The following is a 27504-nucleotide window of genomic DNA, read 5'->3' as shown; positions in this document are numbered from 1 at the left end:
TGTTTTTTTTTTTTAATTTTTTCGTCAATAATAAGCAGATGGGTAATTGAATGAATGGACAGATATTAGCACTCCCTGCCGCAAAAGCTACACTATTACTGAATAAAATAACCAGTTTTGCCATTGTGTTATTTGAGAGATAATTTGGTTCATCTTTTTCTTTGAGAGATAATTTGGTTCTTAGTTACAGTGACCGATTGGTATTGATATACAAACCACATGATAGAAACGAAAAGAAAATAAACCAAAACAGAAGAGCCCCATGAAGCTCATCTCTTCTGTGAAGTACCAGAGTCGACCAGAATAAGAAAATTGCATCTGCCTTAGATCTAAGTACCAATCCTCCATACTTGAATGAAGCACCAATATCAAACCATGCATTTATGATGCCCCGCCTATTAAGGCGCTCTTGGGCAGACAGAAGTAGAAATTTGCTCCCACCACTGCACAGAGTTCAAATGCTACAATGAAACCACTGATATCTGTGCTCAACTATTTTGAAGGTTCATCTCAAGCATATCATTTTCCTTCCTGATAGCATCAAGATCAGCTCGTAGCTTGTCAATATTCAGGCTTCTGGAAGCCATGCTTGTGAGCTTTGCTTCATAATCTGCCAATTCCCTGCGAGTTCGATCAGTCGACAAAACTTTTTCAGCTGTCTGTTCAAAGCAATCGTGGATTCTTGTCAGCAATCTATAAGCTTGCCGGGCTACTGTATCTTTTCTTGCTTCCCTGACAGAATGATGTCTTTCATTGAGCATAAATGAAATTTAAGAAAAAATTACTCGCACAATTCTGGACTAAAGGCACAAACTCAACTCCCTATATTATGTCCTACCTGAATATAGTTTCATCCACCACTGCATAAGTTCGATTAAGGCGTTCTTGGATAGAATTGCTCTCCAACTGTAGCTCCCTAGTGTCTCTTAAGATTCGCTCGATGTCAACCTCTTGCTTGCAGCTATTCTTTGTGATCTCCTTAATCCGTAAGACAAAAGATCCTCGTGATGCTACCTTGGGTTGTTTTTCTAGTTCCATGGAAAGTACAGAAAGTTCGTCCTCCCTTAACCACCAATTAAAAAAAGAAAAGGTATCTTGATGAGACGGGTGATTCATGGTTATGATGCAATCAGTAAATAGAAAGAGCCATCTACTCAACATCTTTATTTGCAGCTCTATGCTATCAATCTATAAGAATTAATTCCATCATCTGAACCCAAGATATCATTGGTGACAAAAACTAACTTTAGGAATCCATCATCTTTAATGCACAGGTTGGATATTGATCTAGTTCAGGCGAAAATTGTTAGATATCAAACAATCATACTAAAACAAGAAACTAAGATCAGCTGGCTTTGTCCTTGTTGATTTCCCAATGACTTGGTTAGGAATAGCTCATCATCTTGTCATTAGCCTAAGCCTAGATGTTTGAAACTGAATTAGCACCAAGTAACAAAAAGATCATGCTGACAAGAAAAAGCAAACGCCTGCAGCTGAGTTAGGAGTAAACATATAAACTTAAATTTGGGTGCAGAAGTGGAGGGTTGATTTTCCCCTCAGGGACGGCATCTCGGAATTTTGCACAAAACAGCAACGAGATTTCACTCAGATGTGTCTCCTAATTAACAGGCAATGCACTTGAGCATCAGAGAGTTACCTGCTTTTCATTTCTGCTGAAATGGACACAATTTCTCTCCCGATCTCTCTCTTTTTTTGAAGCTTTTCACGGGCATCTGGTTTTGTCAAACAGACAGCCTCCACAAGATTAGTCCTTTTCTCTTCTATAGAACTTCTCAGGGCACCCCTGAAGTAATACAGACTCTCTACATCAATAATCAGTTTCATCTGTGTGCCAGTACTTAAGGAAGCACACATATTCAATTTATAGCATTAATATTGACCACTATTAGTACTGCAAAGTCATCCATGAACACATGAAGACGAAACATATGAAACAATAATTTTGATGATGTTTAAAAAGCAAAGAGTATCCCACCACTGAAACTCAAGTTTCACAAGCTTGTCCCTTCTTGCCTCTATTTGGTCTATGAGTTGTTGGACACAAAATTGAACTGGAATCTGGCATTGTAATGCTTCTGCAGCCTTCAGCAACTCACGCTCATCTTGCATCTGTTGTAATTTTGAAGTCTTGGCAATCCAATCCAAGAGCATTCTTTTCTGAAAAAGTATGCATTTAATCTTAGACACGATGAGAAAAATAGCAAGAGAAATGCAAAAAGAACCATCTTTCCCGTGATAAGCTCAGTCAGAAAACTTCATTCCCAATTTTGGAACCTTATCATTGAGATTATACCTCTAATACAGTTATAATACCAGCTATAAGCAAATGGAAAATCAACCAGTATAAAGACAAGTTCACCTCAGTTGAAAGGTCCTCAAGAGAATTCACCCCAGGCTTCTCCAAATGTTCATGGAATCCAAAAGCAATAGTTTGCTCATCTCCACAGGCATTTGATTCTGCAACATGAACCTTATGCACTGAAGATTCTCCTGCTCCCCTAGTCATCCATCCTTCTTCATTTGAGCCTCTTGTGTCAGCTCTCCATTTTCCAACTGCACCATCCTCATCGGTTACCGAATTTCCACAGACTAAATTAGATTCGTTGGACTCTCCAAACAACGTATCTCCAGAATTGAAATTTCCGGACTCATTACTAGCTTTTTGCACATCAGAAGATTCAGCTAGCCTGCCCACTAAGAACCTCACCAACTTATACAAATCCTCTACTGAAGGATACAGAAACTGCCTAACAAAACACACACATCATATGTCAGACAATCATGCCACATGATATCAATATTCAGCCAAAATACTGAGAGAAGTCTCAATTGAGAGTAAACAAAAGTGTCTGTTTGATTTTTATGCGCGTAGTTATTTCCCAAGAGAAGTAAATAAGGAATAAAGACTCTTCCTTTATGGACCCAGAGAAAGAAAAAAAGAAAAAAAAATAATCCTTAGTTTCCATTTTGTACCCCCATTCCATTCTCAAAAAAAAAAAAAAAAAAAAAGAGGGAAAAGAAACAGCTTCAATAATCGAAAATTCTTCTAAACACCAACCCAAAAAAAACTCCATAAAATTGGAGAAGCCAAAAAAAAGGTACCTCGTGGAAGTTAATATCATCGATAAAACCTAGGTTTTTGAATGCAGAGGCGAGGTCGGAGCAGATATTGAAGCGGTCGGCCATGGAGTCCTCCGGCAAACATGTAGGAAACGACAGGGTTTTATCAATGAGGCAGAGCGATCGAGAGGAGATGAAGAAAAGCGTTGCTGGCGTGAGGTCTTCAATCGCCGATACTCCCGGTGGAATCGGAACCCCCGAGCTACGCAGTGAGTTAAGAAGAATCCCTTGCGAATCATCATCCTCCATTGTTTTACTTCTGCAGCTGCTGAGAACGCGAGGGAGACGCCCTTTGGTTCTGGAAGTATTCAACGTATGAGCGTTTTGGGAAGAGAGTTAAATTAAATTTCATTTTTGACCCTATATAAAATTTATTACTATTAAATAGTAAAAGAATTATACGCTCATTATTGTGTGTGGATTAGTGAATCTTAATGAACTGAAACGTGACATTAATAAATTCAAATGAAATTTCTGACCTAATATCACAGTAGTAACAATGAAATTTTACATCCAAATTCAAATTAGTTATCACACGTTCAACCGAAATTATATATGATTTGCTTTTCTTTATGATTATTATTAAAGTTAGCCATCAATTATATTCTAATTTAAAAAAATCCATTTTTCAATCAAAGAAATTGAAGAAAAAATTATTCCTTCGGTATGCTTTTATAATTAGATTAGACAAACATGTTCACATGCCGTGCCGATCATTTAGACATCTTTTTTATTATTTTTCCTCTCATACATTTTTATTGCTTTTTTTTTTTCAGCTGTCGAGATAATTGAAAATCCCCAACAAAATTATATTAACACTCGAAGGTAATCGACGTCAAGGTATAAAGCACAATTTAAGGTGGAGTCCACAAACCAACACCATCCAGCCAATTGGTACATTTTTATTGCTTATTCAATTAGTATTTTCTTTACCATTTATTAAAATTAATAAAATATTTAATGTTTTTCCTAATAAATCTCCATTTCCCAGATGAGAAAATTTGTGTTAAATCAAATCAAGTTAAATTATTAAAAAATTAAAGTGTAAATAATGATAGGCTAAGTGACGCAATATTATAAGTGGCTGGATTGACATTGGATTCATGTCACCGAGAATCCCAAGTCGCATTGGATGAGCAAACTCCAAGTGCCATGACAGATATCATCAACTTTAATTTAATTGGCTGCTGAAGTATAAAAGGTTTACTTCAAGAAAGAAGAATGAGAATTTTATCAAGAAAAATTTACGAGTAGCTACCTACACCTCATTATGCCCACAACACTGGCCATCGACCCATCATCCTTCTTGTCTTTAGGCTTCGTGTTTCTCTGCCAAAGCCACAACAGCATGCATGGAATGGACGACCTTTCTTTTGAATGGCAATGCACCCTTGAGCCTTCTGGTTTAATTTATGTACATTCTAATTCTTGATAAGTAGCTTTGACCTAGAAAATTATACTACCGCCTATCCTCGCTCTGTTTCTTACTTGAATTGTACAGTCTGACCATAATCACTGCTGATACCTCAAAAAACAGGACAACCTTCAACTTTCACACCAGGTTCGGTTGGACATGTAGCCAAGGGACAATAGTCGTCGGTTTGAAGACCCCACCATTGTGGACCTGCAATGCCGTTGCCCTGAAGAGTGAAGTAAAGGAGTATTGCCATGAATGCAACCCCTGCATTGAGCGCAGCTGCCATGATGTAAGCGTACTTAGCCCACCATCCCTTGAACTTTCTGTAGATGTACAAGTTGAAGAAGATTCCCACAGCTCCCCATGAAATATAATTTATAGATCTTGCAGGTGGCATGCTGGATGTTGCTCCCAGAATAAGTGGCAGGTTGATAAGCTTGATCCATTCCTTCTCTGGATATTTTCGCGAAAGAAGCCAGACCGGGACAGGAGCCAATAGACCAACGAGAAAGAACCAGTTTACCTCCGGGTATACGCCCTCCTTGGTAAACATTTTCTTTGGGCCGATCACTCCCCATATGATTGAAGCATTATAGAATACTTCATCACCAGGACAAGTCCAGGGACTTCCTTCTGGCAGTAGAGAGGTGTCGCAGATGTTTTCGATCGATGTGAGCAGCCACCAAGCTGTGCCAAACTGGACTGATGCAGAGACTAGGGTTCCGATTAACTGATCACAAATAAAGATATATACAGGAAACTCAAATCATTTTAAACGTTTCAATAACTTCTGGGGATTTGTTTCGAATGAATGATTTACCTGGACAAGAAACATGGATCTGGGAGGGACCTTCATGTAGTGACCTACTTTAAAATCACTAAGGAAGGTGAGGGCTTGAGTCATGCTAACATAGCCGTATGTCTTGAAAGTCACGTTTGCAAGGGGTCTTCCCGGATATAGATACCCTATGACCATCTCGGTGACAACATTTAGACCCACTTGCTGCACATGAAACAAGCAGAGAAATAAGCAGACATTCTCCCATATTCAAGCATCTCATCTACTATGAAAACAAATAGCTCTTCATTTCTACCTGGTTTGTAGTGGCTTGAATAATCCCAATTGGCAAGGTAAAAAACCAGGCTATGCCACATGCTAATATGAGTCCCCACCAGGGAAGTTGGAGTTGCTTGCCAAAACCTTCGCAAGTAAGAAGGGAAAGTCCAAATACTACAATCAAGATAGCGTGAAACCACCAGTTAGGAACTGCTTTGTAGTTCTTCTTCATAAGTCTGGTGTGCACATCCCCCAGTTTTCCTTTCAATGTTGTTGCTGTCTTGGTTGTTAATTCCCTTATTGTCCTGAAGCCATTTTTACCAATATATACTCGAGTAAGGTGGATAAATCGATACTGACCACAATAAAAATCAGGGAAAGGTTAAGAACGTTAACATACCCTGAATAGAATAGTGCAACATGTGACACTGTAGCCGTTAATGTTGCGAAGCTAATCCCGTAACTAAGGGCAAAAAATACACTCATGTAAAGTTTGCTGTAGCTGTTGTACCCAGCTAAATCAAAGGTGAATGTTTCATCATTCAGAATGCGGGAAATATTGTACTTGTGGCCAGTCGCATCAAAGGTCTTCGAGGAGTAGAAAGGGAATTTCTTGGCATCATAAATATTAGACCAATATGCTGCTGGAATAACCACATAGACAAACAAGAAAAAACCGACTAATGTATTGACAATGGCAAAGAGTGGAGTAGAGATGGGAGTCTTCAAGAAACTGACAACGGTATTCCAGTCCAACGCGAATGAGCCGATTCCCATGCCATGCAAACCTGAACCTAATTGTTGGGCAAGTACACTGTTTTTCCAGATGAAACAGGCGACAGAAATGCAAGATATGGCGGGGAAGAAATAGCCCGGCACGAGGTAATAGGCGAAACTGGTTGTGAACAGCAACAAGAAGAATTGAAGCCTGGTAAGTCCTCCCCTAGATCTCTTCTCCTTCTCATGTAAAGTTCTGCGATACAATCAACCAGAGCAAAAGCATTGTTTTACATATCACAGAGTAGTTTCTGATGGAAAAAATTGGAAGAGAGAGAGAGATAAACTATTCTATCACAGTTTAACTAACTACCATTGATGAGAAGAAAATAACAATTCGTCTCATTACTCAAAGGGGAAAATAATTCATCGATTTTTTTTTTTTTTTGGGTACCTGAACAACGAGACTTGAACTAGATTTTCAGGCCACCACATGTACGGAGAGTCAACTAGGACATTTCTATGCATTCCGGCCCAACCATATCCAAGCAACTATTTAGCAGAAACAGAGAATTAATAGTAAAAGATTCAACTAAAGTCCATCCAAAGTTAGTTCCTCCTAATAAATTTAAATGATAATCTTGAAACAAGATGCATCACAATCGTGTCTTACCATAGTAGTTTGCGAGAGCAAAAACGCTGCCAAAGGATTCAGCTTCCTGCGGTAGAAGGCTTTGACGATGTCGATAATGCTTATAGCATATACACCATTGGCACCACAAGCAGCGAAAATGGTGATCAAAACATGCTCTTTAAGATTGAAAGGTCCCGGGTTTAATGAGAAGGACCATTTTGTGAATGGCAAACCGATGCTTTTGTCTGGAAAGGTGGCTGCCATAAATTTCCCAAGTGGGAGCGTTACAATTTGTGCGGCCACAGCGCCAATCCAAAGACTGTTTTGGCGATAGGAGAAAAATGTGTTGACAAAAGCTAGAAGTGCGCATGAGAGGATTCCCAGAATCCACATACGAAGGGTTAAAACTGGCAAATTTGGGTTATCGGTGGCCGGAACCGTCAGCCTTACTTCTTCGATGGGTGAATCGTTCTCTTCTTCCTCATCTACGTCAACAATATGGACGTCAAAAATTGGAAACCAGTTTGTTAAATAATGGCGACTAAAAAAATACTGGATATGTTCCAAGGTACAAACTGTCAGAATCCAAAAATTACTACCACTTAACCACGTACATATACGAGTACCACACACACGAAATATGAAGAAGCTTTTGTCTCCACTAAATTATAGAGAAAAAAAAAAAGTTTTTCTTCCCTTTTGCTGCAGGCAAAGTTACTAAATTCTTAGATTAAAGCGTATGAATAAAAATTTTTTTTTTTTTTTTTTTTGGGGCGGGGTGAATCCTTGAGTTCATCTACATAATGGGCTTGCTGTACACTAGACAACGACAGACTGGGCAGAAAAATTTCGGAATGAAAAGACACATGCACACGTAGAACTGATATGATAGGCACAGAAGGATGAATAATTTAGAGGATGCAGAAGGGATGGAGGCATTGATGAATGATGATATGATCACCAGTTATTTCAAGAGTTGAGTGGTGCTTCGTTTCCTGCTGTGGCTGAGATAGAGGGACTGCATTAACATGCTCGGCCATTACTTCCTTATTCCACCCGACCCTGCTGCTTTGGGGTTAGGGTTAAATTAATTAAGCGTAAATAAGTTGAAGAAAATGTACTCCCTCAACAGCCTATAATACCATATTTATAGCTGCCGGTTAGTTTCTTTGGATGCAGTTTCCTTGATGAATTCCTGTTGTCATTAAATTATATACAGTATTTGCTAAATTCCCCGATTTCTTCTTACCACAAAATCAGTTGGTTTGAAGTGGGCAGTAGGCTAAGTTACACTGAATTTGGTTGAATTTACGTGGTATGTTCAGTTATAGCATGTTTCCTGTCGTGAATTCGATCCCATTTATGTCGGAAGCTCTCTCCTTGTAGTTGTAGGAGTCACCAACTTGGCCATTAAGTTCGGAGATTCCGATCACTACTTTGGTTGTATATTGGTTTCTCACAGTCAATTAATCTCGAGTTGTGTTCTTGAAACCAGTTTTTCCCTTTTATTGGGAAAGAAAAAAACTAATTATTTAAACCAATTAGTGTTTCGTTAATGTATGGTTCATTGATATTAGTGTTTTATTAGTGTTTCGTTAGTATGGTTCATTCGAAAAATCTGACTACTAGGAACAGCAGTCTCACCGCACTGTGTGACATCTTACGAGCATTCAATTCCTGTACGTCCCCACCCTACGCCCCAAACAAAAGTGAAGTAAAGAAAACTCGCGTGCCTACAATTTTCTGGATGATGATAGTTTTCCGTCTTTTATTTTTAAAAAAAAAATGATAATTTCGCTTTTCTTGCAAAATTAAGTAAATAAATTTTGATCATAATCTAAATTTTTAACCATCTTTTATTCTGAATTCATCATATAACATACACACATGATCATTTTTTTTAGAGACAAAAAGATTAGATGTTATATGTAATTAAAAAAATAACTTGATTGATATTCATTTTTTGCCCTAAAATGGTAGGATCTCACACAAATTATATTCATTTTTTTTCTTAAAAACTAAGATTGCACTCGTTTTTATCACTGAAAAGGTGAGATCTAACTTCTTTTTTTTTGTATAAAAATACGACTGCATGTTGGTCATGTGGTAATTTTCAGATTAAAAAGTTGTCCGAAACTTAAATTAAGACAGAAATTTGCTAATTTGAATTTGTAAAGGACGTAAAATTAATATTTTAAAAGTGAAGGATGAAAAAATTAATTTGACAAAATGTGAAAGATATTTTAAATGATTTTCTCAAAATTGAAACTGCTGAAAAACCAAACTAGAGGAAAGCTGTTTAAGGTTTTTTTTTCTTGAAAATAAAAGTTGTTTAATTAGTTATATGTGAAAAGGACATATTCTAGTAGAGACTTAATCACAATATAAAAGAGATTTCACAGTCAATTAAGACCACTGTGTTTGTGTTAGTATAAACTTAAGCTACACCATTATTTGTGTGTTATTATAAATCTTCTTCAATGCTCGGTTATTCTTAGCAAAAAACAAGGGCCACTAATACTGGTCAAAATCTATATCTATATCTATATGTATTGCAGAAGAGGTTTTTAGCAGAGACCCTCTCAATGGCTTGCAAACTTTTCATTCTTTTTTCTAGATTTTTGTATTTATTTTAATACATAAAAAGTAGTGGGTTATATCCAATTCTATCACCAATCAAATTTTAAATTTAAAACATTTTCGCTAGCTACTTCATAAGCAGTTTATAGTTTGTTATTTATACTTTAAATTCTTTTTACTCCTTAATTAAAGACAAATGCTCATTCGTATGCTATTTTAATATAATGTTACATTTTATAATTATGAAATATTTATCACCAAACTAACCCTATAACCACCCCTACAAATGAGCTTTGCAAATTACAATTACGTTTCAAAAAAATCACAAATGTGCAACTAAATGTAAAGTTGATGGGGTAAAGTGCAGCTAAATGTAAAGTTAAGGGGTTTTACTATATTTAACTCTAAAAAAAAATCCCAAGACCGAAACAAGTTGCCGATTATAGATTATTGTATTTATTTTAATACATAAAAAGTAGTGGGTTATAACCAACCTTATCATCAGTTAGATTTAAAATTTAAAACTTTCCCATAATCTACTTCATAAATCGTTAAATATATTTATACTTTAAATCCTTTTTATACTTTTGCATTTATTTATACTTTAAATCCTTTTTACTCCTTAATTAAAGACAAATGCTTATTCACATGCTATTTTAATACAATTTTAATTCAGAAGCATACAACATGATCAAGAAACAGCAGAACCAATTAGTACTAGATTTTTACCCCAAAAAAAATTAGGCCTAGATGCCACTGGCACGTTACCATAACTTGCGATGCCAATTAGGACTATTTAGCACTTTTTTTTGCAAGGAATTAGGGCACTATAAAGTTTATTTAGGCAAACTTTAACTCATCGGTGATTTGAGTATCAAGTTATTGAATATACTACAAATCCTATAACCATGCTTACATTTTCCCCACATTTCCCCCCATGTTTCTTGATCATCTAATAAGGAAACTATAAAAACTAATGACATAGTAAGAAAAACATTTAAAAATGAAAATGCATGGTTGACGCAACAGACAGCTTTTATAACTTAAAACGGTTGACGCATGGTTGCAAACACAATGATTGGAAATATTAGCATCTTAAAATGCATATGAAGAAAAGAAAAAGAATATGTAACAAATTCAGCAATTTTTTAAATGCATTTTCATCCAAATTTAATTATGTTATTTATAGTTATAGTTCAACTTTACGAGGAGTATAGATACATATTTCTTCCTTATTACCTATCACTTCAAGAAACGAGAAGGCGCTTCAGTTCAGATTATGAAGACATCAATCCCTCCTTTAAAACACTACAACCAATTAAAACTTTTTCATTTTAGTTAAAGATTAAATCGTTGCCTGGTGTTTATATCTTCTGCACCCCAGGCTACAATATTTAATTTTCAAAATTTTCAAACATATATTCTTATGTAATATATATTTTCAACGATAGTTACGAATATGTCCTTGAAGTTCGAGCATAAACATTAATGAATAGTTTCTGTCCGGATAAAAAATTAATGAAATATATTTTTACATCTATATGTATTGCACGAGAGGCAGGAAAGGGTAACATTTGATGCTTGCTGTTCTTTTAGTATTTCTTTAGATAATTTTTATTTGAGCTTTGTTCAAAATTTTTAATATATGTTGAGGGTTTAGATAAGGTACATAAATACAATATAGATTAGATACTAAAATGGTACTTTTTTTTTGAATTTTTAACCTTTTTTCCATGTAACTAATATAACTAATTCATTTCCAACACATGGAATAAAAGAAATATATTAATTAACCTTCAAAATTTATTTTTCAACCTTTCAAATTTAATTTTTTAAAAAATATATACCCCGACAATAATATACGAAAACAAGCTACTAGCCACGTGCATGTTAGTGGTTTAGCTATGTATTTCAAATTACTACATGTACCAAAATATATTAATATAGAAATTACTGTATTAACTATGGGTGTTAAAAACAATTCTATTGATACTTAATTTTTATTTGATTATAATATAATTGTATATCTGACCATTGATGCTATTTCTTCTTTAACTATTGTATTTATTTGGTTAACAATTCTCATACAATGTATCACATCATTACATTTAAAACAAATATAAAAACTATTGATTGTGTTGGTATAATTTTTTAACCTTTTTTAATTCATCCCTTTATTTTCATTTTTTCAATAATGTTAGCACCGTGCGTAGCACGGGTATTTACACTAGTTTGATTGTACTTCCAAAATCATCTTTTTTTTTATTGTCTTGAAACGATTGTTCGATTCAAGACAAAAAAGAGTTTATTGTAGAAAAATTAATTTAGACAGAAGGTCCTGAGAAATACATATAGTTCAGACGGAAAATTTTTCCTGATTGCCAATAAAAGAAAGTCGTGTTGGCTAGCAGCGGTTTCAGTTGCACTTGCACAGAAACGATCCAAATCCCATGAGTTGGACAAAATCAGTTCCCGAGCAGTACTACTTGGTCTAAAACCCTAAACCCTTTGCAGTAATCCGACGAAAATCTCCCAATCATGCTTCTTCTTCTTCTACTCAATCTGCCAAATTGACTGCTGAAGAAAAGAGAATCCCTCCCATTTTTTTGAGCTTGCAATATTTCTCATGACGTCCTCTGAATCGAACACAGAAGTTGATAGTAGCTGGAGTGGGAGTGAATATGAGAAAGAGCGAACTCCAAAGATTCCAGTTTGGGATTTGCCGGATGTCCCCAAAGGGAATCTGCCATCCCATCTTCAGCTTCAGAGAACCCGTGTTGTCTGCAATAAAGAAGCCCCAACTCATGTAGTACTCTGTACATTTAGTAATATATTGTTGATTATCTGATTAATTAGGAGATTTCTCCATCTTTTTTTAAAAAGAAAAAAAAATTGATTGGTTTTTTATGGGTTTTGAAGACAGAGAATATACAATATTCGGGTGCATATGCGGCCATGGGAGTTGATAACAGCTTCCGGCTTGATGACTTTAGAAAGAATTTAAGAGTGGAAGTTGTTAGACTTACGGAGGATGATATCGAGTTTGATTTGATTGGTATTGATGCTTCACTTGCCAACGCTTTTCGCAGAATTCTCATAGCTGAGGTAAGTTCTATAAAGTTTTCTTCCTTTTTTTTTTTTCCGAAGTTCCTATTCAGACAAGATGGGATAATATGTTCTCTAGGCGTTGTTCAATTTATTACTTGCTTACATTTGTTGGCTGGAATTGGTGCTTTGAGTTTAGATGATTGAAGCCTGAATCTTCTAGTGAAATCCCTTTTGGGATAATCAATCTGTTTGCATATCTGAGAAATTAGGGGTTAGCTTTGCCGAACTTTTGTGAAGCTGGTAGTTTTGATTTTTAATAGCTACCTGAGGTTTGTAACAGCTACTTAAGATGACATTTTTGGGCATGATGGAGAGAAGGGAGGAAAAAAAATATACAGAAGAGATGAACAATGGGTAGCATTCATTATAATTTAACAGTTGTTGGCTGTAATAGTTGCTATTCTTTTTAGGCCTTTGTGAAATGAAATGTAAAGCAACATCTTTTCCTGCTTAAGATGAAATCATAATCAATACCGAAATATACAGGCTGTTGCTCGTTTTCGTGGGTCAAAATAATTTAGCATGCATTACACGGTTGTCTTGAAGGTGAATCTGCCCTTACATTTCTTCCCTTGGTCTTTGGTTTCTATTGCAGCTTCCAACGATGGCTATTGAAAAGGTGCTTATTGCTAACAACACATCTGTCATTCAAGATGAGGTGCTTGCCCACAGACTGGGTCTTATACCACTCCAGGTTGACCCAAGGCTGTTTGAGTATATTTCAGGTCTTATATCTACATTGTTGTTTGTTTGCATTTGTACAGTAATCCATCCTGAATGCAAGGGGAAAAAAATGTATTAAGATAGAGGAAAACCATTTACCGCCTGCCGCTCCCCCTCCCCCCCTTCCTACCAAAAAAATCGAACTCCTTTGGCATTTTGCTGATGCAAGTCATTTTCGGTGCTTTCCAGAAAATGATATCCCAAATGAGAAGAACACCATTGTCTTCAAACTCCATGCTCGGTGTGAAAAAGGTGGTCCAAGGAGTACAGGTAATATTCATGCAGTCTAATCTTCTAGATTAATCTTTTAGTTTTTCTTTTCTTTTTTCAAGTCAATTTATCTGGAAAATGCATGGCTTTGAGATGCTACTTCTGGGTCTATCATCCTTGTCACTATTTTGCAGTTAAATCAGATGAGCTGAAGTGGTTACCAAATGGGAGTGAATTTCTACTGGCCACAGAAAATTCAGCTTCAAATACAGCATCAAAACAAAAAACTTATACTTCTTTTAGTTCAAGCCAAGACTCTCTACCAGAATTTTCCAATAATCCTATTGCGCCCAAGTATCCGGATATTATTATTGCAAAACTTGGACCTGGCCAGGTAAGGAAGGCTTTGGTTTTGTACTTGTATATGCTATTGATTTGCTGTTGATGCAAGGTATTCATTATTGGATCTGTTCATTTTCAGTCAGGCTGTTTAACTTAAACCATGATATTATTGATTCTGGTTTATGAACAAGGTCGAAAGCAGCTTTATACTTTGCAATGAAAACTTAGAGAATTGATTTTGCATGATCTGAGAAATTTGGCTTCCTTCTTATTGAAATCTTAATGCTGGCTTTTACAGGAAATTGAGCTAGAAGCACATGCTGTCAAGGGCATGGGTAAGACCCATGCAAAGTGGTCCCCAGTGGCAACTGCTTGGTATAGGATGCTCCCTGAGGTACTTCAAAACGTTTGTTTATTTCATTCATTTCTCTTTTCTTTAGCAGGAGTTGTACCTTTGTATTCATACCTCAAAACGTCAATTTGTACTAGAACATGTATTCATAGTTCTTAGGTCTTGATTTGTAGGTAGTGTTGTTGCAAGAAGTTAAAGGGGTCAAAGCAGAAGAACTAGTGAACAAATGTCCTGTTAAAGTCTTTGACATTGAAGACATTGGAAAAGGTTAGTTGACCTGAAGCAAGTTGATGAACATGCATGCAGTATTCTTTCTGAAATAAGCTGATTTAATTGAAAATTTTTATTCATGTATGATTGCCGCTTAGGTGGCAAAAGGGCAAATGTGGCGCGACCACGAAGTTGCACACTTTGTAGAGAATGTATAAGAGGAGATGAATGGGAGAAGTTTGTGGCTCTGCGACGTGTGAAGGATCATTTCATCTGTAAGTAAATTGTTAGTTGTGCTGTTAAAGCTAAAGTGCAATATCAACCCTGGAAGCCTGACTTCTGAAGTAACAGCTTCAAACCCTTTATTTGAAATGACTGAAGAGCAAAAGTATTTATGAAATATGATTCTTTGTCAATGTTCCCGGATTTTTCTTCTGGCACAGAAAGATGTGCTTTTGTCTTTTCCTGGCACTTCATTAGAGTAAATTGTCTAAAACCCTGTGCTCTTAAATGTTCGAATATTAAGATTGACCAGTAAAAACCGTTCCTAAATAATCTTCAAATGCAGAAATTTATGTTTTTGTAAGTTTTATGAGTAGAATTAATTTACATAATTTGTACGTGACAATCTGCATGCAAATCTTATTGATTTGTTAATTAATTTTTTTGGTAGTTACCGTAGAGTCAACCGGAGCACTACCTCCTGAAGTGTTGTTTACTGAAGCTGTGAAGATCTTGGAAGACAAATGTGAACGGGTGATTACCGAGCTCTCATAGTTTGTTGAAAGCCAATCTCCTGTTGCTGGGAAGATAAGAAAGGATGTTGATTTATGTTTCTCATTATTCAGATATTGCAAGACCCCTTCTCCCTCCCTCCTCCCCCAGCACCCCCCCCCCCCCCCAACAAAAACAGCAACAAAAAAAAAAGAGAGAAGAAGAAAGAAAGAAAGAAGAATCTGATTTGCCATCTGAGTATAGTTGTACTGTGATATGGGGAAGAAATACGATTGTAGTGTACTTCAGCAAACACAATGAAATATTTCTTCCTGTTGAATGAGAAAAGAATTATATATCATTTCAGTTTTTGCGCATGAGAGAACAGTAGTGTTTTAGCTACTCAATGGTCTTATGAATGAATACCAAAACAGGAGGGTGGTGACATTCTTCCTAGCGCAAATCATTGGAGTAGACTTGCTTCTAGCTCATCATCTTTGGTTTTATGCTTTCTGTCTGACAAGAAAGGTTTTGCGCTGCAGAATCTGTTCGCAAAACCTGTAATTGATTTTTGTAAAGTCACGCCCTAATTGTATGGGGTTGAATGTAGTAACAGATAATTACCTATTGCCTTGATTTAAGGGCGTCTTGAAGTTCCTTTAGAATCATTTCATGTGTCACACTGCCCGATTTTTATCGGCAAATGTGCCATACTAACTTACTTACTCACTGTTTTTTTTATTATTATTTCCGATATTAATTACCGTTATCTTGCTTTGACAGTTCATTAGCTGACATACTGTCCTATACCTTTTTTTTTACAACACACGACAAGTTTTTACGTACGCTGAAGTTTCGATTTTTCAATCAACGTTCTGAGTTAATGCAAAACAAGTTGAACTACAGAAATATCAATAACCAAAAAAAAAAAACGTAATAATTTTGTTTACGTGAAAAATTAAACTTGTGTTGGATTTATTTTTCCATATACTACGTGTGTTTGGTGAATCAAGAACTGGTAGTTGGGAAACAAGAATTACAGTTGCAAGTATATATATAACATGTGCTTCAATGGTCTTACCGCAAATGTTTGCCCTTTTATGAATGAATGAATGAATGTACCAAAGGCATCTTTTCGTCGTCGAGTAAAAAATCTAGGTAGCCCTTAACTATTATTATTGCCGTTGTTTCCTTGTTCAAATTTAAAAAAAAAAAAAGGGGGATTTTTATGTCTCAAAAATGAACTTATTATTGCCAGACTCAGACCATGCTTTCTTAATAAATTGTTGGTTTAATTACTAGTACTTATTAGTAGAGTAACAGCGCTGGTAGTCTGTATGACACAGTAGCCCAACTCAGGCAAGATGAAGATGCGCTGATTTGAGCTGGAGTGAGTGGGGGACCACATTATGATATGCACTGATGCTGGCAAGTAAGGACATGAGAGGTCATTACCCAAGTAAATCATGCCTCAAATGGGGAAATGAAGAAAAAATTCGAAAGTGGGCCCCGAGCATGAGGGACAGGTTGGAGCCGGTGGAGGCCCATATGTTGATTCAGAGCCTAGTGTTTGGGACAAAATACAATGAAATAATTGAACATGAAAAGCTTCACTTTAGCTTTGTGTCTTTGACCCCCCATCACCATGCTCTCTCTCTCTCTCTCTCTCTCTCTCACACACACACACACACACATTTCTAATTTGTGCATTGGCAGTTTGGACCGAAAGAAAAATATAATAGTAGCAATATATTAGTAGAGCAGGCAGACAGCAGAGAGAGTGAATGAAAAATACGCATCACACAGTTTTACCAAATACCAAACTCACTTTCTACAATCTCAACTCAAAGGCCTAAGCTTTCTTTTCTTTTTATTTCTTTTTCAATCTCTCTCCACGCATTGTAGGCAGGAGGAAGAAGGGTCGCTCTCTCTTTTATCTTTCTCAACAGTGATTGCTCTTTCTCCACCATTGCTAATCGTTAAAGTAAAGGGCAAGAAAAACCCTAAAGTTGGGATCTTTGTGACTTCAGGTATCTTTTTTGGACTTCTTTTTCATTACTTTTGAACTGTTCCAGTGTGATTTGCTTGGTGGATTGCTTCTCTATGTTCTCAACTTTGTTTTCTTTTTTTTTTTATTTTCCCTTTTTTTAACCATCTGGGACTTTGTGGGGTTTTTGGATTTTTCTTGGTAGGGTTCTCTTTCAAGGAGGTGGGTCTTTGTTCAAGATCTGTGTGCTTTTTTCTTTGACCATTTTCTTGTTTTTTTTTTTTTAATTTCTCTTTGCATAGCTTCATTATTCCGTTCTTATCCTTTGCTTTGTGGTGTCTGATGACTCAGGAGAGCTGGTAAGGAACCCCCATTTTAATGTAGGAGATTAATCACACTTTCTTCAAATTTGGTTTTAGTAAAAGCATTCGACTTTGCTTTTTAAGGTTTAGCTTTTTTCAGCTCAAGAAAAGGATGGCCTTTGGAGGTAGATAGATGACCATGTTGTACTTAGATTGGGATATTTTCTTGTTAGAAATGTTCTTTCTTATCCCTTTTCAGCATTGATCTGCACTTGCATGTAATTTAACTGGCATGCAACTTTTGATCGTATCTGGTAACATGTCGTTTGCTCACTACTTTTCAACTTCTTTTGTGTTTTGATTGAGTTTGGACTGTTTGTTGAATTTATTTATGTCCTGTTATCTGTTTACGTTTGCAGAATGCAATTAATTGCTCAGAGATCAGCTCCTTAGGATCCATATTATCAAATTTTTGCTGATTTTGTGTTGACAATATTATTTTAATCTTTTCGCTATGGTTAAGGGGAGAAGCTCAACTCTGAAAAAATTAATTGCTAGCGTTCTTCATGTTTGTCTCAGAAAAGTTAAGATCTATATTTACTTTTTCTTTTTCCAATTTTGGTATATATCTTGCAGCTGTTGATGGAGAGTGAGATGATAAGCTTTGATTTTGATAACAGAGGGGGTCATGTGCTGAACCTGGGGGCCAAGTGATGGGTCTGTTTAGTTCGATCAATTTAAGAAGTCTGTACTCCTTTCAATGGCCTCGAGATCTGGTACTAAGGGTTCCTTGGATAAGCAGAACAAAGCATTTGGAATTGAAACATTAGAAGGAATTTCCCGAAAGCCTTCACCTTTGCTAGCCTCAAAGACAAGCAAATCAGGTACTGCTTCAGTTGCTCAAGAAGTTCCACCCAAGCAGCTTAATATAGAAACAACAGCGAACAAGAAGTTGCATAATGCTGGCCAGAATGGGTTACTAGATAGTTTAGCTGGTAAACTAGATACGAGCTTGCGTTTGGGAAACACTAAGCAAACACAAGCAAGCTTGAGTCCTCCAGCTACTGAAACAAAGGGCTCGGTTGAGAAGATAGCTGATCACGAAAAGAAAACATCTGAACATGGAACAGTCAAGGATGGAGTGAGTTCTGCTAAAGTGAGTGATGGAGCCAGTAGTCTTGCAAAAACAAGTGGAAGTGCCAAAATTAGTGATCGAGCTGATTTTGTTGAGAGTGGCAAGAGCAGCATTTGTAGGGGTAGCACTAGTAGTAATGTAAGTGATGAAAGTACTTGTAGCAGCTTGAGCAGTAGCATTAATAAGCCTCATAAAGCAAATGACTCGAGATGGGAAGCCATCCAAGCTGTCCGATCAAAGGAAGGGGTCTTAGATTTGAGGCATTTCAGATTGCTAAAGAAGTTGGGTTGTGGTGATATTGGAAGTGTTTATCTCTCGGAGTTGTGCGGTACAAAGTGTTATTTTGCCATGAAGGTTATGGATAAAGCATCACTAGCCAGCCGTAAGAAATTGCTTCGCGCTCAGACAGAAAGAGAAATATTGCAGTGTTTGGACCATCCTTTCCTTCCGACACTGTATACCCATTTTGAGACTGAAAAGTTTTCATGTTTGGTGATGGAGTTCTGTCCAGGTGGTGACTTGCACACACTTCGGCAGAGGCAACCAGGCAAGCATTTCCCAGAACAAGCTGTGAAGTATGCAACTTGACCCTCCTCATAGCGTTTAGTTGGTTGGCATATATACAATTATATGTCCTTTCAACTAGATGTGCTTGTTTTTCTTTGGTTGACAGTGTATTTGGAAGTCTTTTGCTTGCATTCATTTGATATTTACCAGTTTTTGTGTGGTTTTAATTTGCTAATTACTTTCTACTACGTTTGCTGGTGAAGAAAATCAGAAAATATCTTTTGATGGAATTGTTGAATACTTTTTTTCCTTTCTTCATTGGGTTGTGGATGTTAAGTTCCTGCAAAGGTCATACAAGGCTTGAAAGAGCGATTTTTAGAGAGCTTGAAATTTCTTTTGATGGTGACCAATGCCACATCACCTCATCACTTTCTATGCAATGTTGTTCCTGAGCATGAGTGGTTTCTTCTAGTTACTTTTTGCTGCGCCTTAGCTCCTATGTAAGACCTGATATGACAAATAATGACAGTGTGATTAACTGGCAATTCCTAACTATGAGTCCAATTGTTATTTGACTTGTGAAGGATCTTCTCAGTGCATTTAGCATGCTTGCATGGCACCCCAAAAAAGCATACTAGCACTGCTAAGCCCTTCCTAGTGTGTATGAGGTTGGAAAGTGGACTGGTTTAATCAAGCTTCATTACAATATGACTTCCTGCAAGAAACCTGTTTGAAGATAATTTATAACTAGATTTCTAAGCCAGAGAACTTAAAATTTGCATTTCCCTTCATTCTTCAATATGTCGAAAAACAATAGTTTTAGTTAATTTCTAGCCAAGTAAATTGTCATGTTGAAAACTTCACTATGCATCTATGAGACCATTTTGGCTGTAGACGGGGGTTAGGTTTTTCGTGAAATATGGAGAAGCTTTTGTTGTGTGGGGAAAAAGCGGAATGATTTTTTTTTTTAAATGTTGAATAGATTAAAAGCATGCGAGGCGATTGAGATACAGTATGAAAACCTTTATAAAACCTGTTCACAAGTCTATATTTCCTTTTCATTATGGTTTGGCTAGATCTTTTTGTATGCTCAGATTATATCCCATATATACCTTCTTTAAGTGGATGATGACAGATAATAGTTTGAGTAGGCAACGGTTAAGGCCAATCTTGTAATTTGGAGGAAAAAGAGGAAAGTTTTGGTTTAGCATTTTTTTAGCTAGGAACTCTTGTCATGACAATTTGTCTCCTGTCTTGCCTAGATAACAGATTATTACACAGTCCAAGTTGATCCTAGGTATCTGCTTATTGTTCATCTTTTTTCCATGTTAGATATCCCATTTACTTGACTTTTTTGAATTCTGCTGCTAATTTTGATGCTTGTAGTTATCCTGAAATTCTTTACATTTATGTTTTTAGTTTCTAAATATGGAACGTGCAATGGATAATCTCGTTTGGTTGATCTGAATGTAGAACATGTAAATCTTCGATGCTGAACTTGGTTACGCATTATTAGCTGTTACTTGGGTTGATTAAGACCTAACAGAATGGCATACTATTATTGTTTTTGGTTCCCCATTGCATTTGCATTAATCTTAGTCTTGTTCTGCCATGCAGGTTTTACGTTGCAGAAGTGCTCCTTGCTTTGGAGTATCTTCATATGCTTGGCATTGTTTACCGTGATCTCAAGCCAGAAAATGTTCTTGTAAGGGAAGATGGACACATAATGCTATCCGACTTTGACCTCTCGCTTCGCTGTGCCGTCAGCCCGACACTTGTCAAATCATCATCCCTCGAAACTGAGCCTCTCCGGAAGAATCCTGTTTATTGTGTCCAACCTGCATGCATTGAACCATCTTGTATCCAACCATCATGCGTGGTTCCCACAACATGTTTTACTCCTAGAATCTTTTCAAGTAAATCGAAGAAAGAAAGGAAGCCCAAAAACGAAATTGGTAACCAAGTCAGCCCACTGCCAGAGCTCATTGCAGAGCCAACCGGAGCACGATCAATGTCATTTGTTGGAACCCACGAGTATCTAGCACCTGAAATCATCAAAGGAGAAGGGCACGGCAGTGCTGTGGACTGGTGGACCTTTGGAATTTTCCTTTACGAGTTATTGTTTGGTAAGACTCCCTTCAAGGGATCCGGCAATCGAGCGACCTTATTCAATGTTGTCGGGCAGCCCCTTCGATTTCCAGAGTCTCCTGTCGTCAGTTTTTCGTCTAGAGATCTTATAAGAGGGTTGCTAGTAAAAGAGCCACAACATAGGTTGGCATACAAACGTGGGGCAACTGAAATTAAGCAACACCCCTTCTTTGAAGGTGTAAATTGGGCTCTGATTCGCTGTGCAAGCCCTCCAGAGATCCCAAGGCCATTCGAGATTGAGAAGATTCCCGTCCCAACAGCATCAACTGGTGAAAAGCCTGCTCCTGGAGCTATGCCCTTTCAGCAAAATTCTGATAATTACCTTGAATTTGATTTCTTTTAATGGCTTTCAAAGCTGGTTGGCTATTTGTTTCCGCCAAGGGAAATACGTAGCACCTACCTGGACGTAGCAAAGCTGTTGGAAGTCGGGGTTCTCTTATGTTGGAGAAGTTGTTGATCATATTATTGCTTGATGTTGTTAAAGAACAGTTCCATGTGTTGTATTGCAAATACTGAAAAGTGTTTTAACGCTTATCAGTCCATAATGTGAATTTTGACACTTAAAAATCTCTTTTTAATGATGTGAGCCTTCATGGAGCAACAACACAAACGAACATCATCTCCATTTTCAGGCACTCCTACCCGGGAACTTCTCGGGGATGCTTCTGCCCTTGTTTGTAAAAATGCTTGTGGGCTATGATGCGATCCCAATCAAGAGTCATTTAACTGCAATTTCGAGTTACTGAAGCATGCACTCTTACTCGCCCAATTTTTACCAGGCTGGATGTAGGCCGAAGGGTGGTAACCTTGGCTGAAGGCAGAAGTTCCTATTATAGAATTCGAATAAATGTGTCCTTTTGCAAGGCCAGGGGGAAAAAAGGTAAAATGCGGTGAGCGTGGATCGAACACGCGACCTTCAGATCTTCAGTCTGACGCTCTCCCAACTGAGCTATCCCCGCATGTTTTGAGAGAGGACATATGTAAACTATCATGTACCATTCTGCTCAATTTTTTAAAGAGCCCCTTAGCAGCGATTGTAATCAGCCATGGAAGATGACGTGCCATTCTCGACAATCCCTTTCCTTTTTTTTTTTTTTTTTTTTTTCCTTTCACTTAAAGAAATGACGGATAAAATTTAAGAAGCAAAAAAAGAAAAAGAAATTTGGGTTCAAAACAAAACGTCCAACTTCTGAAATTTCAGTATTAACTAATGGACTAAATTCTCGAGGATGCCAATAGCATATTCCAGTACAAAAATGCTGGTTGGGAGGACAAACATGATGATAAGATGCACCCTCCACATACAGAGACTACAGTCCACACTTAAAATTGTCTTTACCACTTTATATTTAGTACTCCTTCTAGTCATGATGAAATATGGGGTATCCTCCTTTCCATTCATTGGTCGACATATCGTTCTCAATCTTTTCTAAAGTTTATACTATGAGAGAGCCGGACGGACAGACAATTCACATCTACAACAACGACATACGCGTAGGACATAATATAGAATGGAGCTGGAGAAAGTCTCTCAATCAATCTCTTCAATCCAATGTGGTAGTAACATTTACTGCTGGTGGAATTGTATTTGTGGTCCTTGCATTTCCTTCCTCCTCCTCCTCCTTGCTGCCCTCCTCTTTCTTTCTGCTGTCATCTTCCATGCCCGCAAATGGAAAGATTTGCATTATTTATTGGCTTCTTACTTACCAAAACCTCTAGTATTCAGTAACATATTTAAGTGGGGGAGCAAACGTTGGGAGTCGTGTGCTATTCGGATGTTTTGTGACTTCTCTTTTGTCCCAAGTACAATTATCAGCCACTTACGTAATTCCCAAACTGTCCAGCATGGTCTTTGCATTAAGCTACAGTTATGGTCCTCACGTCCATGGATATTCATCTTTTCACAAACGGCAACGAGAGAGATAAAAATTGAACCTAGCTAGCTAGTTGATCTTGGTAGCAAATCTTTCCCATATGGCCAGGCTTGATGCAGGAGAAATTTTTCTTTTTTAATGCTACAAAAAAAAAAAAGGGAACATATATAGTTCAAAAGGAGAAGGATTAGCTCACCTTCAAAACAAAAAAAAAGAAAAGAAGAAAAGAAGGACTAGCTTAGGATGATGTAGTTTTATCTGATTTTGGTACTTGATGTGAAAAATGTTTAGTTGCCAACATCAACCGTCCAAATTTTTTCCCTATTTTCATAAAAATTATCGCATGAAACATAACCATCGGATATGATAAGGTTACAGAGCACAGTACGTAGTCGGGCCTGAAAAGCAAAAGAAAAAGACAGGACAGGAGCATGCGTAATTGTGGATGCTTGGATTCTAAAGTGGATTAATACGTTTTTTGATTCCTGCACGCTACTATTATAATGGATTAGCTGGCTGCTTCGTGCGAGCTTCCACGTACATTGATTCATATTCTGAAGAGATTGGCATTATGTTCGAACAGTTTACCATTTCCATGCATGCACGTTCCTTCTGAATATTTTACGACTGCTCTGTTTGTTTGTTTGTTCGGGTCAATTACTTTAGTTGAATTTGTTCATGCGTACTCCAAAAGAAAGAAGCAATGGTCAGAGGTCCATCGACCAAGATAAAGCACCATCAATACTTGAGAATTTGAAAGAGTGAGATTATTCTTTTCCTTTTTCTTGTTTTTAGCTCAATGCTTAAAGAATCCAACAATACGATCGGAAAAATGGAATATTGAGCATCGATGGATGCTGGGTGGCAAGAGGCTCAAGGGGTGCCGTGCCGTCTTTCTGTGGAAAAGCGAAATGCAGCGAAAATAAAAGATGGCATCAGTTCCGATAATGATCGATGATGAATGAGACAAGTCAAAATGCTGCATGCACTTGCGTTTCTCTGTTTTCAGTGTTTGGTTTTTTTTTTTTTTTTCCCTTTGTGGGTTTCTTTTTTGATGATAGGCAGAGTTTGGAGTGGAATATGGAAGCGGATGGAAAATCATCTTTTGATTATGTATGTAGAGAATGAAGGAGAGGTTGCCGAACGATCGATCCATAAAGAGTGAAGGGCAAACCCAGATCTACACTAGATCTCTTTAAAGAGAGCGTTTAAAACGAGAGGTTTGAAGTTCGAACCTTCAGACTCATACTACTAGTATTAAAAGAAAAAAGTCTGGATTGAATTAGTAGGAATAATCATAGGGGTTAGGTGGCCTTTGCCAACATATGAAGTTGGCTGTTTGTGAATGATGGCATATGTGGTCACATGGACATGTGCATATTTTGGTGGAAAAGGTCCCGCACGTATATTTTGATTGAGGGATTTTTTTATTTTTTTTTAGGTGCAACTGCTATTTTGTTTTTACGATCTATTTCAAGGGTGTTCTATTAAAATATTATTTGAGATGTTATATTTTTTAGAAATGTAAAATGGATTAAAGAAAGTAAATAAATACAATAGAAGGCAAAGTAAGTAAGATTAAATAGGGAGAGTATATAAATACAATAGATCAGCTGAATGATAAATATTTTAACGAGGTCATCCATTAGAAAAAAAACACTTGTTTTTATTAACTTCCACTTTCATAAAAGCGTAACAAGTATTGGACCGCAATGGATCTTCTGTCCCACATCCTGTGCCACTCTCTGTCCCATTTTTTATTATATTGCTATTTCTCATTCATAAACATCATGTTTTAATTCTTTTTTACTTCCTTAAGATCCAATAACTATTAATTCAGTAATACAAAAAAATTTAACCTACTCAAAAAATCAAAATGCATAAAAAATGAGATTTTTTATGAATTTTCTGCTGTATTTTTTAATTTTCTATTATATATTGCTTTTTTGAAGTTGTTATATTTATTTTTTACTGAATTAATAGTTATTGGATCTTAAGGAAGCAAAAAAGAATTAAAACATGATGTTTATGAATGAGAAATAGCAATATAATAAAAAGTGAGACAGAGAGTGGCACAGGGTGTGGGACAGAAGATCCGTTGCGGTATTGGACTGTTGGCAAGGAGTTCGACTCTTGGCCTAGCAAGTTGGGATTGGGATAGGAGAGGGATAAAAAATTTTTAAAAAAAGTAGACTTTTATAAATATAGATTCCCACTTATTAGACTACGAGAAAATGATTTTTTTTTTTTTAATGGAACACACGTGATTATAGATTTTTTTTTTTCAAATTAGTTACGTTTTTTAAAAAAAAAAATTTTAACACCTTACTCCTTCTTGGTGAGCGCCAACCATGTAAGAAATGGCAGAGAAAAAATATAGGGAAAACTGTTGCCAAGTAGCTTCCCCTCCAAATTGGTAAACATGGATATAAATAAAATAAAATAAAAAAAAAACTATAAGAAACTTCACCAGTTAAAAATCGACCCCTAGGCTAGGCACTTGTATTACTAGCTTTCTCAAAGAAGGATATTAAATTGCTAATTCTCGCTTATTAATTTTATCCTTTTCTTTTCCCGACACCCCGTTTACCACAGTTTACAATTCAATGGCTTTAGCATGACAACTTTGAATTGAAATGGTAAACTGGTGAAGCAGCAAAAAGGGAAACATTTCAAAAGAAGACTCGAGAGAGCAATTTCAGAGCTTTGTCAAATTATTATATTCTTTGAACGTTAGTCAATATAAAGAATTCTGTATAAAAAAGTCTGTCGTATATTCTCCGTTCTACCGAGCACAAATCAGCGCGCTGACAGGGAAAAGGGCAGGAAGCGCGTTGCAGCAGCTGTAGCGCAATCACTTTTTTATATTTTTAATAATTTTTTTATTTCAAATATATCACGTCACAAAAAATATTAGAGTAATTATTTCAAATAATAATCTATCCAAACAAACCCAATAAAAGGTATCGCCTATAGTTTGGCTTGACCTCTCTCTCTCTCTCTCTCTCTCTCTCTCTCTCGAGATTTTTCTTGCTTGAAAATTAGACTAAAAATCAGACTTCACTCTAAGAGTAAGATTTAAGATTTAAGAAACGGGAAGAAAAAAAGAAATTTGATTTCAAGCTATACATTCTCGTACTTAAATTTAATATCCCATTTTTTGTATCATAAGAATATTTTTAAAATCTGTAAATATTTTCTCTTTCATTCATTTCAAAATAATAGGAGGCTCGTGTAATTCAAATAAGATTCGCGATTGGATGTACAACACACAGACAAAATTTGATTTTCAAATTCAAATTCGAATTATGCGTCATGTATCTAATGGTGAAAGTATATATATTATCGGTGTACAGAAAATTAATCCTAATTTTATATGCATACTTTGCATATACTCATGGATGATAGCCAGCCCTTGAGTGTGACATTTTAGCAACCTATGCGTCCTAAACTAATAATATATAATGTCTTAATCGAATTTGGTTGAGGCCATGATTTAGTCGAATTATTTAAATAATGTCAAACCTATATATTTATTGTCAACTTTCACAAGCAGGGAAAAAAAAAAAAAAAACTAGGCCCTAAAAGTAAATGCACCGCTTTGTGTATTCCTATTTCTTTATTTTTTTTTCTGCATTTCATTTATATTTGGCCGTAATCAGCTGCATCATTTGTAGGCATCACCGACAATCTTCACAACTTCATTCTTCGTATGAACCGCATTGCTAAATACGACATACCTTATTATACCAGACGCCTTTATAAGTGGCTTGTACTTTTGCTCCTATTTTAGAAGAAAATTTTCATATCTTCATTTATTTCTTTTTTGCATCAAATCCGTGATCATATTATACACTGCAAAGAAATTATACCCTCTCGAACAAATTTGATCAATCATACCTTTTATATCTTAGATGCAGCAAATCATATCTTTTTTTTTTTATTACGTTTTCGGATATACTTACCAAAGTACCAATGGAAGCATAAAAATAAAAGGAGTTCCTCTATGCAGAAGTGAGTCCGATGTTATTATTAAATTTTTTCCTTTTTTCTTTGAGAAATATCATTTAGACTTCCATTTTTGTTAATTACACTTTCTTTGTCATTCTAATCATACAAATTTTATTTATTAAACTATTTGATTAAACAAACGGTGGAAGTGTAAATAACAAAAAATAAATTAATATTTTATCTTTTATTTCCCAGAAGGATATTATGATTTAGGGGTTGGTGGTAACTTTAATGATCTAATAATGAGCGCACTAAACCTTGGCCACCACAAAGTCTATAAGGTTTGGTAGGATGGAAGGTCTAGGAGTTTAAATATTGTTTCCATCAGTTGTCGC

At 36.3% G+C, this 27504-nt stretch overlaps 3 protein-coding genes and 1 non-coding gene across 8 annotated transcripts; 2 read left to right on the top strand and 2 right to left on the bottom strand.

The window, feature by feature from the left end:
* Positions 1-99: 99 nt before the first annotated feature.
* LOC140004562 (oligopeptide transporter 1-like) lies at positions 100-8006 on the bottom strand. Its single transcript, XM_072050156.1, has 13 exons — positions 7928-8006; positions 7006-7451; positions 6787-6884; positions 6016-6588; positions 5653-5920; positions 5379-5561; positions 4684-5288; positions 3124-3475; positions 2381-2764; positions 1997-2178; positions 1658-1804; positions 839-1063; positions 100-732 (listed from the first exon to the last, which is right to left on the bottom strand). The coding sequence occupies exons 1-13, from the start codon at positions 8004-8006 to the stop codon at positions 489-491; spliced, it is 3786 nt and encodes a 1261-aa protein (XP_071906257.1). The 3' UTR covers positions 100-488.
* A 3997-nt stretch (positions 8007-12003) lies between these two features.
* Positions 12004-15571, top strand: LOC113743473 (uncharacterized). Of its 2 annotated transcripts, none has more exons than XM_027271490.2 (9): positions 12004-12352; positions 12466-12651; positions 13250-13379; positions 13567-13647; positions 13782-13981; positions 14228-14323; positions 14455-14548; positions 14650-14766; positions 15165-15571. In XM_027271490.2, the coding sequence occupies exons 1-9, from the start codon at positions 12173-12175 to the stop codon at positions 15266-15268; spliced, it is 1188 nt and encodes a 395-aa protein (XP_027127291.2). In that variant the 5' UTR covers positions 12004-12172; the 3' UTR covers positions 15269-15571. The 2 variants fall into 2 exon arrangements, with proteins under 2 accessions (XP_027127291.2, XP_027127292.2); XM_027271491.2 differs by having other exon boundaries at positions 12216-12352; positions 12470-12651; positions 15165-15389.
* Positions 15572-16839: 1268 nt separating this feature from the next.
* Positions 16840-21862, top strand: LOC140004133 (serine/threonine-protein kinase D6PKL2-like). Of its 4 annotated transcripts, none has more exons than XM_072051504.1 (3): positions 16840-17235; positions 18175-19204; positions 20754-21862. In XM_072051504.1, exons 2-3 carry the CDS (start codon positions 18255-18257, stop codon positions 21625-21627), a joined length of 1824 nt encoding a protein of 607 aa, XP_071907605.1. In that variant the 5' UTR covers positions 16840-17235; positions 18175-18254; the 3' UTR covers positions 21628-21862. The 4 variants fall into 4 exon arrangements, with proteins under 4 accessions (XP_071907605.1, XP_071907603.1, XP_027127224.2 ...); XM_072051502.1 differs by having other exon boundaries at positions 18131-19204; XM_027271423.2 differs by lacking the exon at positions 16840-17235 and adding an exon at positions 17432-17551 and having other exon boundaries at positions 18131-19204.
* A 308-nt stretch (positions 21863-22170) lies between these two features.
* On the bottom strand, positions 22171-22243 carry TRNAF-GAA (transfer RNA phenylalanine (anticodon GAA)). The gene has a single exon. It is a non-coding gene; the product is annotated as a tRNA-Phe (tRNA).
* Between the last annotated feature and the right edge of the window lie 5261 nt (positions 22244-27504).

This window comes from Coffea arabica, chromosome 5c (genome assembly GCF_036785885.1).
Source record: "Coffea arabica cultivar ET-39 chromosome 5c, Coffea Arabica ET-39 HiFi, whole genome shotgun sequence".
In the NCBI taxonomy this organism is placed as follows: Eukaryota; Viridiplantae; Streptophyta; class Magnoliopsida; order Gentianales; family Rubiaceae; genus Coffea; species Coffea arabica.
Note: the sequence above shows the minus strand (reverse complement) of the source record. Positions and strands in the feature narration are given on the sequence as shown.

Coding starts and splice junctions, on each gene's coding strand:
- LOC140004562 (XM_072050156.1), bottom strand. CDS start 8,006: ATGGCCGAGCATGTTAATGCAGTCCCTCTATCTCAGCCACAGCAGGAA. Junction 2,765..3,123: donor ATGATATTAACTTCCACGAG/GTACCTTTTTTT, acceptor TTTGTTAGGCAG/TTTCTGTATCCTTCAGTAGA. Junction 1,064..1,657: donor TCAGCAGAAATGAAAAGCAG/GTAACTCTCTGA, acceptor TTGGTGGTTAAG/GGAGGACGAACTTTCTGTAC.
- LOC113743473 (XM_027271490.2), top strand. CDS start 12,173: ATGACGTCCTCTGAATCGAACACAGAAGTTGATAGTAGCTGGAGTGGG. Junction 12,652..13,249: donor GCAGAATTCTCATAGCTGAG/GTAAGTTCTATA, acceptor TTTCTATTGCAG/CTTCCAACGATGGCTATTGA. Junction 14,549..14,649: donor CATTGAAGACATTGGAAAAG/GTTAGTTGACCT, acceptor ATTGCCGCTTAG/GTGGCAAAAGGGCAAATGTG.
- LOC140004133 (XM_072051504.1), top strand. CDS start 18,255: ATGGCCTCGAGATCTGGTACTAAGGGTTCCTTGGATAAGCAGAACAAA. Junction 19,205..20,753: donor TTCCCAGAACAAGCTGTGAA/GTATGCAACTTG, acceptor TCTGCCATGCAG/GTTTTACGTTGCAGAAGTGC.